The 14,018-nt window shown below is 35.0% G+C and overlaps 1 protein-coding gene across 15 annotated transcripts in view; it reads right to left on the bottom strand.

The window, feature by feature from the left end:
• The window catches only part of LOC118205064 (DNA-directed RNA polymerase I subunit RPA2-like), a 233,168-nt gene that overhangs the window by 130,917 nt on the left and 88,233 nt on the right, over window positions 1-14,018 (bottom strand). For 14 of the 15 annotated variants that reach the window (XM_085818432.1, XM_085818443.1, XM_085818441.1 and 11 more), the window contains 3 exons: window positions 11,483-11,581; window positions 376-548; window positions 29-184 (listed from right to left, as the gene is read on the bottom strand). In XM_085818432.1, coding sequence (XP_085674558.1) covers window positions 29-184; window positions 376-548; window positions 11,483-11,581 — 428 coding nt within the window. The remainder of the gene's footprint in view (window positions 1-28; window positions 185-375; window positions 549-11,482; window positions 11,582-14,018) is intronic. The other variant, XM_085818438.1, reaches the window with a different exon arrangement.

Below are 14,018 nucleotides of genomic sequence, written 5' to 3'. Positions count from 1 at the left end.
GCTTTTTTAAAAAAATCAATAAAATCACCTAAAGAGAAAATCTGCTGCTTCACAATTTGTAGTATCAGGAGGTAAACCAAGGACAGGACAAAACATTGCTCCTATGAAATTCTTAGCCTGTTGATGCAATCTAACAACAGGTGCATCACTAGAATTAACAAGTCTTAGCATATCTATCAAATTCCTGTAATGAATATCATTACAAAAAAATTATGCTTTCCAAAAAACAACTATTACTTCTAGATTCTATGCAGTTAATTTATGCATAATAAAAATACTGAAAAACATTTAAAATAATTTCCTATATAGTAAACAAATTTACAGAATTATCAAAATTTCATACACTGTTTCAACATAATTTTATAGCACACTTACCTTCTCATTCGGATATCATCTGGTCTGAATTTTATTATTTCTTGAAGAATGAAGTAATCACTTTTATCAATAAGTGCTTTCAGTAATAACATCAGTGGTATGTAATGTGGATACCTTTTATGAAATAATCTTATTTCGATGGAATCATTGTTTAAATAATGTAAGTAAACATCCTAGAAATGAATCAAACAGCATGAATTACATAAAATCTGATGGTTAAACAAATGATTTTTTACAATGAAATAAAATTCACACACACACCAAATAAATAAATAAATAAATAAACAAATAAATTGCTTCATCATTTAAGTGCAGCACATAAATAAATTATTTTTGAATCTGATGAGAAAAATTGGTCAAGTAGAGGTAAGAAAGGAGGATGTTTACAATTACCTGACAGATATATTTTTGTCATCACAAATCAAAGAATAAACTATTAAAACGAGCATAATACTGCAAATTTTGTTTAACTTTTTTAATTTAACTAGATGCTTGCATGGCCAACCACCAAAAATAAATATCATAAAAAAAGAAATACAGTCAAAAGTCTTTAATCCGGACCTCAAAGCTACAAACTTTCTGCGCATGCGTAGTATAAGCTACGCTAAAATTATCTAATTATCTATTTCAGTTAATGTTGAAGATTGCATTGTTCCTTAAACTTCGAATTGAATCTGGCTTATTATTTTTTGCAGACTGTTAGAGCAATTTTATAAAAGTAAGCTTGAAATTTCGATTATGTCAAAAAGAATTTCCGATTCTAGAGCTGCCAAAGGATCTACAAAGCGAAAGCATGTTTCGATGTCCATCAAACAAAAAGTGGAATTGCTGCAAAAAATGGATAAAAGCATATATCCTTTGTTTCTCTAACCATTCCGAAATCATCAGTTTATACATTTCCCGCTTGCTCTGCAGGGGGGGGGGACGTCGTGGCACGCAATGAACTGGAGGTTGATCTGTCAGTACTATCCTTATCTTCAGGGCAGATGTTTTTATTTTATTCGGTTTATAATTCCTTACTAAATGTAGCATTTCATCTCGATGTACTCCGTCTTTGATATGATTTAAATCAAATTCCTCGTCATTATAAATATCACGAATACACATCCAATACTTTTCTAGGTTGCAATTTTCTAATTTCGACTATGCGTAATGTATGCTTTATGGATGTGCGCGTTGAAAGAAATGTTTAATAAAGTAAACAAATAAATATAAAGCTTTTTTTTTGTAAATTTTGATACCCTTTAGATCATAATTGCTCTTTATTTCATAAATTACGGTTTCATATTTTTAATTTTATAATTTCTGCATGCCATCTTACCAGATTTAAACTGATGATCTATAATCCGGAATCATCGAAGTCCCGACGAGTCCGGATTAAAGACTTTTGACTGTATATAGATGATTGACTAATATCTGTGTCAATGCATGCATCATGCATTTGTTGGTCCAGAAATATCTAATTTCTGCACCTCCAATTTAAAGTGTTATACTGGTGTTTAATTTTTTCATTTCCATTCAAAATACCAGTATATCTAAACATTATAATCCGTAATCGCTGAAGTCCCGACGAGTTCGGATTAAAGGCTTTTGACTGTATATATATAATGATTTATTATTATTAGTCCAGTTACTGTACTTTCATATGTTCAGCTGGTAACTAATAACAATACACATAAAAAACTGCCTTTTAAATCGCTAACAAATTAAATGTGAAAAAAATTAAATAACCTTACTTTTTGCTGAAAGGCAACAAACACACTGGCATGTGGAAGATTAAAATATTTTATTTCATTCACTCACAATATAAATATTTCTTTGAAATGACTGAGTTTTCTGATTAAATTTGAAAGACAAAAAGCTTATCCTTTGCTGAAGGATAAAACACTGCTTTTAAAGCTCCAAATTTAATCAGAAATTCATTAAATTCAAACAAAATATGAAACAATTAAAAAATAAATTTTAAATTTAGGCTTCAAGATGCACATGTTCAGTTCAAAATTTGATGGCTCTAGGTTCCACAATCTAAGGAACATATACACCAGGGGTAGTCTATCTTTTTATACCTACTGTCCACTTTGTAGGTGGTACAACAGCCTAACGACCCACTGGTTCCACAACCACTTAATTCAGCACGATTACAAAGTAATTTTTTGAGTGGAGGTTTAGTAAAGAATATACAGTTAAAACTCAGCTATTTATTTATCCTTTGCATATATTTATAAAAGATTAAGATTTATTAAAGAATAACAAAAACTGCTTAAAATAAAGAAAATGAAAATTAATGCAAAAAATTTTTAATTAATTATTAATGGGATCCTTGGGGTTGTTGCTGTGAGACTAAATATGCGATGTCTGATTCCATTTTCGTGAGGAATAATTGAAGATCTCCCCTTTCAAAAATATGAGAGTTTCTCTCTTTGGTTACAACATAATTAAAAGCACTAAAGTTTTATTCTACAATTTATGAGATAGGGAAAGATATCAATAAATTAAATATTATTTTCTACATATTTGGATATAACACAGGTTTTTATTAAGCCAAAGGTTTTCATATCTACCATTGTCAAACTTATATTTACCTCTTCATCATATATGAGTTCTAATGGTTCTTTTTGGCAAGTAATATCAACCATAGCACTATAGTACAAAGTCCGAGTCCATAGGGACTTTGCAATTCTGGATTTGGGAATTTTCCAGATTTTAAATCATGCAGAAATTATGAAATTAAAAATCTGATATAGTTGTTTATGAAATAATGAAGCATTTATAACCTTTAAAAAATCAAAATTTACCCCCAAAAAGGCTCAAAATTTATTTGTTTGCTTTATTAAACATTTCTTCAGTGTAAGTTTGCTTGCTTCTTTTTTGTACTAGTACTTTCTCTTTAATTACATAGATAGACATAGTTTCTCACTCAGTTACAGTTCAAATCCTTTAATTATTGGGTTGGGAATTCCCATTAAATTGTCAATTGAAATTTTTTCATTCTAAACAACTTCTCTGTCACTTCTTCACTACTGGTAGTGAAATTTTCTGTGTTTGGAAACCTACTACAGATTTTGCCATCCATTAGTTTATTGATTATTGGGGCATTGCTATCACAATGGAATACTTTTGTCATGTCATCTTCTTTTATTATCACTTCTTCACAATTTCCATTAATTGGCAAATTTCACTTTTTGTTTGCAATATCTGAAAACTTCATATTCGCGGGCTATCACCATAAAGCTTAGGAAGCACCCAAAATGTACTATTGGCAATGTATCATAAAATTGGTTACTAAAGACATGTTGTTCCACTAAAATTTGTCTTCCTCCTTTTGTGTACTGAGAAAATTAAGCTTGAATTAGTTTTTTTTTTATTATTTATTATATTTGCATCTATATTCCATATATGCTTGAGGCTTATCTGATTCAATTATGCCATACATTTTGGCCACATTTTAGTTTTTTTTTCAAATCCCAAATAAGTTCTAGTTATAATAATAGTTTACAAACAGCAAATTATACCACATGGCAGATGACGGTCAACAGATCACTAACTGCCTTGTGACAAAAAAGCATGGCAGATTTACTTTGATATTTTTGATATGCCTGTTTCAGCAGGAATTATATCTCGCTATTACAGGCACCTCAAATAATCCCGGTTAGAGGAGACATAACATACAGTGCTTCGCAGGAATACCTTGACAAGGGACAGCAGGAAGATTGTGTAGATGCGGCCCAGGTCAGTGCAAATGAAAATGTTACTTTGAAACTTCAAAATTGGCTGGAATAAGTTAAGATTATTTATGGGGTATTCCGATAAATGTGGGTTGCATACGGCCTTAAATTGATATCAATTTCTAGGAGCTCGTACTTAACACTGTCTGAATAATTTACCTCCGCATTGGTGATGGCTTTCTTGAAAAAATTATTATTTAATTTATTGATGAATAACGCTAGACTTTGGAGTTTAAGGTCTCTGTGTAGCTGTTCATTGCGAACGAACCAGGGGGGGGGGTCCTGTGATTTTTTGTAAGTAGTTGTTTTGGAAAACCTGCAATTCATTTAATATGGAGGTGGGAACAGAGCACCATGCAGGGCAGACATATGTAAGGATGGGTCTTAATATTGATGTGTAAATGTGCTTCTTGCGAGCAAGATACAGTGGTGAGGTTGCGTCAAGAAAGTTTCGGAGCTTCCTAGAGACTCCTATGACTTTCCGATGATCATGGAAATGTGAGGACCCCACGTAAGCGAGCCATTAAAACAAACTCCCAAGTATGTAGCCTCTCTGACTTCGGGTAATGATCATTAAAGAGGATCAGATCTGCATCAATGTTTTTTCTTCTGTGCCGTCTTATCAGTAATAATTTGGTTTTTGTGGCATTAATGGACGTCCTCCATTTGCGACACCATTCCTCTATCTTGTGTGTGTGGTTTTGTATTCTGATTATAGCATGTCATACATTAAGTGAACTAGAAAGAATGGCGGTGTCGTCTAACGTATATAATATAGAGAATAGGCCCAAGGATGCTTCCCTGGGGGATGCCGGCTTTAATTAATGTGTTTTCAGAATAATTTCATCGCCCTGCCTAACATAGAAGGATCGATCACTTAGAAAGGAGTGAAGAATCAAAATTGTTTCCCTGGGGAGATCGAGGGAAGCAAGCTTATAGATACGACTGTTATGCCAAATGCTATCAAAGGCTTTTACCATGTCCAACGTAAGGAAAGCAGTTGTCTGGTGCTTGAGAATGGCTGCGCTTAAAAATTCAATGATTCTGACAAGCTGCATGGTGGTAGACAACCCTTTAGAAACCAAACTGCTGTTTTGGAAGTGCGTTTAGGGCTGGCTGCAGTCTTCTGCAGATAATCCTCTCTAGGATCTTTCCCAGTGCAGAAAGCAAGCTGATTGGGCGAAACCCATCCACTCTTGTATTATCTTTTCTGGGTTTGGGAATTAAGATGACAACCGCTTGCTTCCACTCAGCTGGGAAATAGCATAGATACAGGCAGGCGTTGTAAATGCTACAGAGTTTGTTGATGAAATTACCAGGCAGATGTTTAATCACTGAATTAGAGATTTTGTCCTTCCCAGGGTGCTTTTCTGTTATGAAGTTTAGCTATAATATAGCTAACTTATGTGGGAGAGGTAAAAACAGGGAGATTTTTGACAATGAGCTGGTTAATCCAATTATCGACAAACATGTTAATGTGATTAATGAAATTTCGGTCTGAATGAAGGGGTCTCATTTGGAGTGAACTGCTTGGGGATGTAGGTGGCAAAGGCTTTTGTTTTGTTTTTGTTGCTGTATTTGAATCCAGTGTTGTCCTGTAGAGGTTTGTTGCTTATTTTTGTTGACTTCATTAAACAGAGGGACTTCCAAAATTCTCTGTCTTCCGCATTTAATTTTTCAAATTTGTTATTCCAAAGTTTAGTCTGGTGGGAGTCAATTAACCTTTTAAAGTTGCGATTAAGTTTATTAATTTGTGATTTAATTGCCAGCTCATGTGAGTGGGCGAAGATCTTGTGGAGTCTATTTCGCGTTTGGCTAATTAATTTAATTTCTTGCGGAAGTTTGAAGTGATCTTTTTTATTAATAATTTCTGTAGTAGAATTTTGCAATGCCTTATCAATGCAGGTGGTCATGCTTGTGATTGCCTGGTCGATATCATGCATATTTTTAAGTTGCTCTGTTTTGGGGAGGTTATTGTTAATTTCAGATTTGAATTTGTCCCAATCAGTAATTTTGTAAGTGGTGTTCGCTTCATGCCTGCTAATATCCAGGTGTGCCAGAACTGGCACGTGATCTGAAGAAAGGTCATTGATTACTTCCGTAGTGATCGGTAAGCTATCAGATGTGAGGAAAAGATAGAGTATGTCTGGAAACTGTCTTGGGTGAGTAGGCCGGAAAGTAAAATCTTCTGGGAAGTAAATGTAGTATGGGTAATTTAAAAAGAAGTTTTGAAGGATATCACCTTTTTTATTTGTTTTGCGGCACACCCAGCTAACATGTTTAGCATTAAAATCACCTCCGATTGTTGTGGGAAAGGGGCTATTTAATAAATTTTGTATATGTTGATCTTGCAGCCTGAGATCTGGAGTGTTGTAAAGGGCGCATACAAGCATACTTCCCCAATTAGGGATCCGAACGACTACCCTTACTTCTTCAAACCCATGAGAATTATCAGAAGCGTAGAAGCAGGAATCCAAACTCCACTTAACATAGATTATGGCACCTCCGCTTCTATGTCTGATCCTATCACAGCGATAACTGCGATAGTTAGCAATACTCAGGGAGTGCGCTGGCGTAACGTGTGTCTCAGTGATCAGTGCAATGTCAATATTGTAGTGTGTGAGAAAGTCCTGCAGTTCCTTCATAATAATGTTCTGCGCATTCCATGTCATAATCGTCACTGGGGTCATTTTTACTAAGGACCTACGATCCATAATTTATATCAGTATCGGGCCTCACTGTATTTTGCTTTTCAGCCATGGCAGTTGTATTGTGTAGAAGCGCTATAAGATCAGCAAAGTTCTTCATGACCTGCTGAGCATCAGCTACAGCTTTCTGAATTTTCCCAGTGAAAATATCAGATTGAGCACCCTGGGCGTAGGATTTATTGATAATGATCCTTCCATCAAACTTGGTGACATTGGGTTTCAGCTTTGGGAAGGCCTCCCAACTCCTCCAGTTGCTGGTATGCTTCCTGAGACAGTTACAACATTTCAGCTCAGAATCTTTGAGTTCCGAGCAATCCTGGCTTTCATGAGGGCCTGCACACTTACAGCAGCGAAGCGGGTGGTGACACGCCATCTGCGCATGATGGTATCTTTGACATCGAAAGCATTGTGTCGACCCGAGCCAAAAACGATATCTTTCGACTTTAATGTGCAAGTACATTAGATATTTCAGATGGTATATCTCATTGTTCCTAGGGTTCTTAGGGAAAGTGACCAGCAATAGGGGCATTTTAGCCCTATCTTTTCCTCTGCCCTTCATCAGTTGTTCCACTTTGAGTGCAGTGAAATCTTTTTCACGGAGCTTCTCCTGAATGTCTGTGGGTTTCGCATGAATGGGAAGATTTCTTATCACAACTTTGAGGTTCTTCTCCTCAGGGAGAAGGAACGAGTGATAAGAAAGTTCTTTTTTGTCGAAAAGGGCAGTCATGCTTCGGAAGGTGTCCAAATTTTTTGTGTGTATCTCATAGTTGCCTTCACCTTTCTTTTTCGCGATGAAATCTGTGAGTTGTTCCTTTTCAAACAGTTCAGTGAAAGATTTCCAGTTGCACTTGCATTCTCGAATGCAAATTGGCGGCATTTTCGCTGTCCTGCGCGGGAAAGTGAACTGACCTTCAGTTCGGGTTTCTCCAGCCTGAGTTTCATGAGCATCACTATCCATTGGCATAGCCGGGCACGTGATCTTATCCAAAATGTTGACTGCATGAGCTACGTTTTCTGCCAAAGACATACTCACATGAGCTGACTTTTCAGCAGCCTCAATAGATGGTGCCACATTATCATGACTACTGGCAGCAATATCATATGTTTGAGTGTTAGGGCCATCCGCACTGATTGGTTGTTGAAAGGCAGTGTCGATCATGGCAGACGAATCACGCGGTTCTTCTTCCTGAGGGGCAGGATTCAGAAGTTTCTCTTCCTGAGGGACAGGATTCACAGATTTTTCTTTACTTTTTTGGTTTATAGGCAGGGTACGGCGTTTCCCATGCGTTTGACTAGTTTTCCGGACAGATTTCTTAATTTCTGTGTTATTTCCATCGTCTGAACTGTCCATGCCCAGTGGAGTTCTTTTTTCAGCAAAGAAAAATCTGTTAGCGACTGGAATATTGAATTCAATGGTGGGACTGAGCGGGTGTTTACTGCTAGTCCGTGTCTACTCCACTATCATAGATTCTGCAGCCAAGTTGGTCATAGATTGTTTACAGGGTTGCCACTCAAACAGGAGAATGAAATTCCCTGACTTTTCCAGGTTTTCCAGGTGTGTTTCAAGAAAATTCCAGTCTATTCGCGTAATGTACTTTGGCTACGCTAAGAGGTAAATTAATTATGGTATTACTTGTATTGTGTAGCAAATTCACTTAATTATTCAATAAATCCCAAAGGACATTTATTCTTAATTATTTTTGGTATACTTTGTTTGATAATTTTGTTTACTTTTCCACTTAAGAAACTTAATAAAATTTAAGATATATAAATTGGATAACAAATGTATGTTTTATTTAATTATTACTCATGATCATCACCAGTTCAACACGAGGCTAATCCGGTCCTTATAAATCACGATGCAATGCTAAATAGTTAGGTTAGATTTTAGGTAAATTTAATTTGTGTGAGGTATGTTCTTAAAAAGCACCTTAACACTTGAAAACACAAATATAATTATAATAGTTGTTGTTTTCTCCATTGAAGATTGAGATTAGAATCTTCCCAATCTGGAATAAAATAAGGCTTTTTTTGCAGACATTCTGCAGCTAAACGAAAGAAAGAAATCTATTTTAATAAATTGAGGTATTTTATATTTATTTCGCAGCATACATAAGGAAAAAAATGTGCATTAAATTTCGTGATGGTATGTCATCATACTGCTAGAATTAATTTCAAGATTATGCCAGAGAAAATTTCCTGAAATTTGGAAATATTATTTACTTATAATAAGTAAATTTAGAGGGAAGAAGCATCATTTAATTATACGAATAACATAAAAATAAAGATAATTACTTAAAAATTGAATTAGAATAATCAACGATATTTTAGCGAATATAGTTATATTACATGGTTAGCCTAGATGACAGATTACTATTTTTTTATTTTACTGCAAAATGGCAAGGTATTTATTAAAAAGATTTTGCGATAAAATTTTAGTATACGGTAAGGCTTTGGCACGATTTTGAAAATTGTCGCCAAGATCAAAATGACCCGTTTACTGCGCATCATCATGTCGCCAAATCCCATTGTACCATACCTGGAGATTATTCTAACCAAAGAACGTCTATGCAAAGAATCTCTGATTCTTTGGTCTATGTAAAGAAGAAAAGGTTCCATACAAGTAAAATGCTATTACGCCGCTAGAATGCGGAGGGAAAATATGCCAAGGGATTTGGCGACGGAACCTGGCGGCCAGAATTTCCCTCTCCGCGATGTGTACCGGAAATTGAGAAACGTGTTTTAAGAAGAAACGTTCTTTGACAAAAAGAAAGCTACGAAAATCCGTTTTTAAATTATTGCGAAAAGGAAAGAAAGGTTTTATCAAAGGACGTTTCTTCTTAGATTTGTCGCAATAATTTTAAAAATGGATGTTCGTAGTTTCCCCCCCTGAAAATTACTAACCCATGAATTAATTTACTTGCGGCAAAAAATATTTTCTGTTCCTTTTGAGTTTAACCACTTGCGCTACGACTAAACTTCACGGTTGCGGTGCCGTGCGCTACAATATAGCAAGCGGTAAAGTGTCTCATTTACGCCGCTCCGCATCTGCGAGTGCAATCCAGAGCTGTAAGTCGAAAAATAAACAATCTCGTTGTTAGACGACGTGTGCACCATGTTATTTTCATTTTTGCGATAAATGCTTATCGACGTGGTGTTCACGTCGCTCGCAGTTTGAGACAAAAACATCTCGACGTGCGTAGCACGTCTTTTTAGCGCAAGTGGTTAAAGAAATTTTAAAGGATATTCATTTAATGAACTCTTGATAACGTGACCTTCGAACTTCCACACCGGTTTCGAGCTTTGGCAGCAGATATATCACGCATGCACAGCTGTTTCCCTCTATGATGGAACGGAGCCACGTCTGTTGCAGAGAGGTTTTCCTTCTTTACAATACATATTCTTTGATTCTAACCTCCATGGTACCGTATACTAAGATTAAACCCATTTTGTTCTCGTATAATTTTGTTTTATACGAGAACAGGTACTTTCTTTAGTTCATGCACTGCACATGTTATTCTCGAGAATACTGGAAACCAAAAGTTGCGGGAAACTTGCTTTGCCTTTCTAAAAGACAATCAAATTGGAGCTGCGAAAATTGGCTCTATGCCAGCTGCCCGAATGACACTACGTGATACGCAATTCGCCAAAAAAGTTATCTCTTCCGACGTCGGCACAAAAATCGCTTTTTTTGGCGGGATCATTGTATGAACTTCCCTGACTTTTCCAGATTTTGACAAAAATACTTAAATTCCCTGACTTTTCCCTGAATTTTTTGGTCAATTTTCGAATTCCCTGACTTTTCCCGGTTCTCCAGGTAGCGTGGCAACCCTGTGTTTAGGTTCTGGTTGGTCCCTGGCGGGTATATTTGTCAGTGTTTTCAGATCCTTGGAGAGTCATTTTGTGGAGTGTGGCTCTGAAACCGCGAAGTACTTGTAGTTCCATACTCTTCTTATTAGTGAGTGAGTGGCTTGTCATCAGGTCTCTTTTCGTACTCTGTGATTAGCACTCTGAGAAAGTCAAAGTTTTTCATCATTGTTCAATCGGTAATGAGCAGACGTCGTATATACAAATGTAGCCATTAAAGTATATCAGTGGTGCTATCTATGAACTAAAAATATAAATTTTTTAAAATAATTTTACAGTGCAAACTTTTCCTATTCATTTGGACTTTCTTTTAAACATGAATTATGTTTTTTATATGCTCAATTATCTGGAATTAGACATATCAAGAGCTTTCTGGACAGTACTGCCTTTAATTCACATTAGTTAAGCTATTTCACAAGTATGTAACTTTTTGTTCCTTCCCTTTAAACGTTATAACACTGATATTAAAAGTCTAATAAACTTTCATGAAATCCAACACTCAAGAATTATTATACTCATCACCATGTTCCAGGAAATCAGACTAAAAGGAAGAAATGAATGATTTTAAGTTGGTGAAATGAATCTTATTTCTAAGCTAAATATTCATACTTGTATGACTTATCTTATAAATAGATTTTAAAAATAGGCAGATATGATTTTTTCCCTGCTATATTTAATTTACATCTAAAAACCCTGGATTTGAGCACTTGCTCTTCAGAATGGATTACAAATAACATACGGTAACATGTAAATGCTACTGATACAAACTTACCAGCAATTAAAAAAAATTGAAATAAAAAAACTTACTGACTGAGAATGAAAACCTTTAACAGACCTAATATATACTCCACATTCAGTATAATTGGACTTAAGTGTCTTAAATGTGTTTTTCCTCAAGGCAAAAGGCTAGAAAAAATCAGAAAACAAATGCTATCTAAATATATGCAAAAATTGAAAAATGATCTTGTTTGTACCTACAAACATTTACTATGTTTAAACTGAAACATTCCTGAGCTTCAGGAGTATTCATAAAGAAGAAAACTCAAGGTATTTCTCAATTCTATTTACTTCTTGTTGATTAGAAGGTGACACTTTGTATATTTAGATGACATCTGATGGATAAAGTCTGGCATGACACATTTTTGTTTCAATATTATTTGCAAACCTAATATAAAAGGTGTTTACACAATTTTAGGATGATTTTGGGCCCATTTACTTAAAAGCTTAAAATCTAAGGATTATGTTTTTAATGTTTGATCTGATATACTTTTATAGACTATAAGTCTGTATCATGATTTCCATAACAGAAGGGTTTTTTTTATAAATTTTGAGGAATTTACAAATGTACTCTGGAAAGTAGTATTCCATTCCCCCACAAATCAACTGTACTGGATTCACACATAGGGCTCTTTGCAAGAGACTAAAGGTACAATGGTCCATAGGTGAAACATAAGGAGACTTCACACAGGAACACAATAAAAATGTATGTATGCAATACCTGTTTCAATCTTCATTTTTTCAAGAAATGCAATTGTACTTTGAAGTGTGACTTATAATGACCTGTTGCCCTTATACAAAACGAACTGTACAGCAAAACTTAACTTTGCAAGTCAGACACGAATGAACATTCAAATCAGACAGCTCGCAGGCAAAACAGTCATGTTCACCCCATCATCCGAACTTCTATTATTCCAAACAACTTGCTTTGCTTTTTCTTTTTTTAAATTCTTTACCGAAATTGTTCTAAAAATGTGTAAACACCCTCTGTATAAGGAGTTCTGAAGTTTCTGACATACTTACTTCGAGATAAAATAAAATTATACCCAGAAATTTCAAAATATTCAGCAAAGGCCTTAATAAAATACATACTCAATTCTTCTTCTAATTACAGCAGGATACAATAAAATTAAATACTTTTTATCACATGAATGAAATTAATTTCAACCAAATACAAATTTTAAATTACAAAAGTACTATGAAATCACAAAAAGAAGCATATTTTTAATGGTTTGGAATGGCATTATACTGTTTTTACAGGCATAGTGACAAAGAGCTTCATAATTTAGCCACATCAACTAAATATGATAAAAATATTACTCATTATTTCATATCATATCATGAAAGCATTTTAAATTTTATCTATCAGGATGAATAGCACAAATAAGCAGTAAAATGAGTGCTTTCCTTGAAACAAAACCAGCACTGCTAAACCAGGAAAATACTTTGATGATCATTAAGTTTTGTAACCTTTTCCTATGTTGATTTTTCAATTTGTGTGCATAATAGCTTTTTGTTAACAGCCAGCATGATCCAGCCACTTGATTACATTATAACGTTGCGCGCCTCCAACTTGCACGCAACCAAGAGGTGACTGTGAAAACTTGTATAAAAGATAGAGCCTAGTGAAGGGTTTAAGTCCCTTTTTATTCAACGTAATAAATTACAATTGCGTTCTCTTGACGCTTACAGACTGTGCCAACTTGGCAGTCAAATAAAAATAATAACCTGAAAAGAAAGTAAAGACAAGATTCTAACTACAAGGCTCTCTAAAATAACTAACTCACCGCGTTTTACAATACCGCTGCTAATTCAGCAGACTTGAAGCTCACTGGAACGATTAACACTACTTCCCGCCAAGCACATAGGCCGCAACGCGGGGTTCTTCAATTCTCGCTAACTACCTCCGCGCTCGCTAAGTAAGAATATCACACACCGAACTTGTTTCCTTCCTATTTAAATCATAATACTTCCGCTGATAATTTGAATCCTTGCGCATTCTACTAAAATTTACATATTCTGGCATTGGCAGTTCCAGGGGAAAGTAAGGCTTGACAGGAAAGATAGATTAAACTTAAAATAAATATAAACCCTACAACATGCTGTCGGATATTCACATGTTAAGTGCTATCATATTCACATGCAAATTGTACCATACATAACATTCAGCAGAAGGTACATTCAAGTTTCTGCCACACCTCCACACTAGTGTAAACCAAATTATATCAATCACCAATGTTAATGAGCTCAAATTATTCTTCCTTTATGAACGAAACTGAAATTATAATAATTGTGTAACATGTTATTAAAATAGTGGCAATGCTGCTTAGCATTTTTAATCAAATTTCAGTATTGTTGTATAACACTGATAATAGTAGCACTGCTCGAACATTACCTAATATTTGATTTTTGTGCATGTTAATGTACTTTCACTAGCCATTCATGTCAGATGAGCTGATTATGAAGTCATTTGGCTAAAATACTACCTACATTTTGAAACACCTGCATTCAGCCCCTTCCCCCCCCAAAAAAAAATCAGTGTAATGCACACACACACAAAGATTAA

Source organism: Stegodyphus dumicola, chromosome 6, assembly GCF_044657685.1.
Source record: "Stegodyphus dumicola isolate Sdum_Otavi_A_Nest chromosome 6, ASM4465768v1".
Taxonomy (NCBI): domain Eukaryota; kingdom Metazoa; phylum Arthropoda; class Arachnida; order Araneae; family Eresidae; genus Stegodyphus; species Stegodyphus dumicola.
The sequence above is the reverse complement of the archived record's forward strand: the minus strand, read 5'-3'. Positions and strand labels throughout refer to the sequence as shown.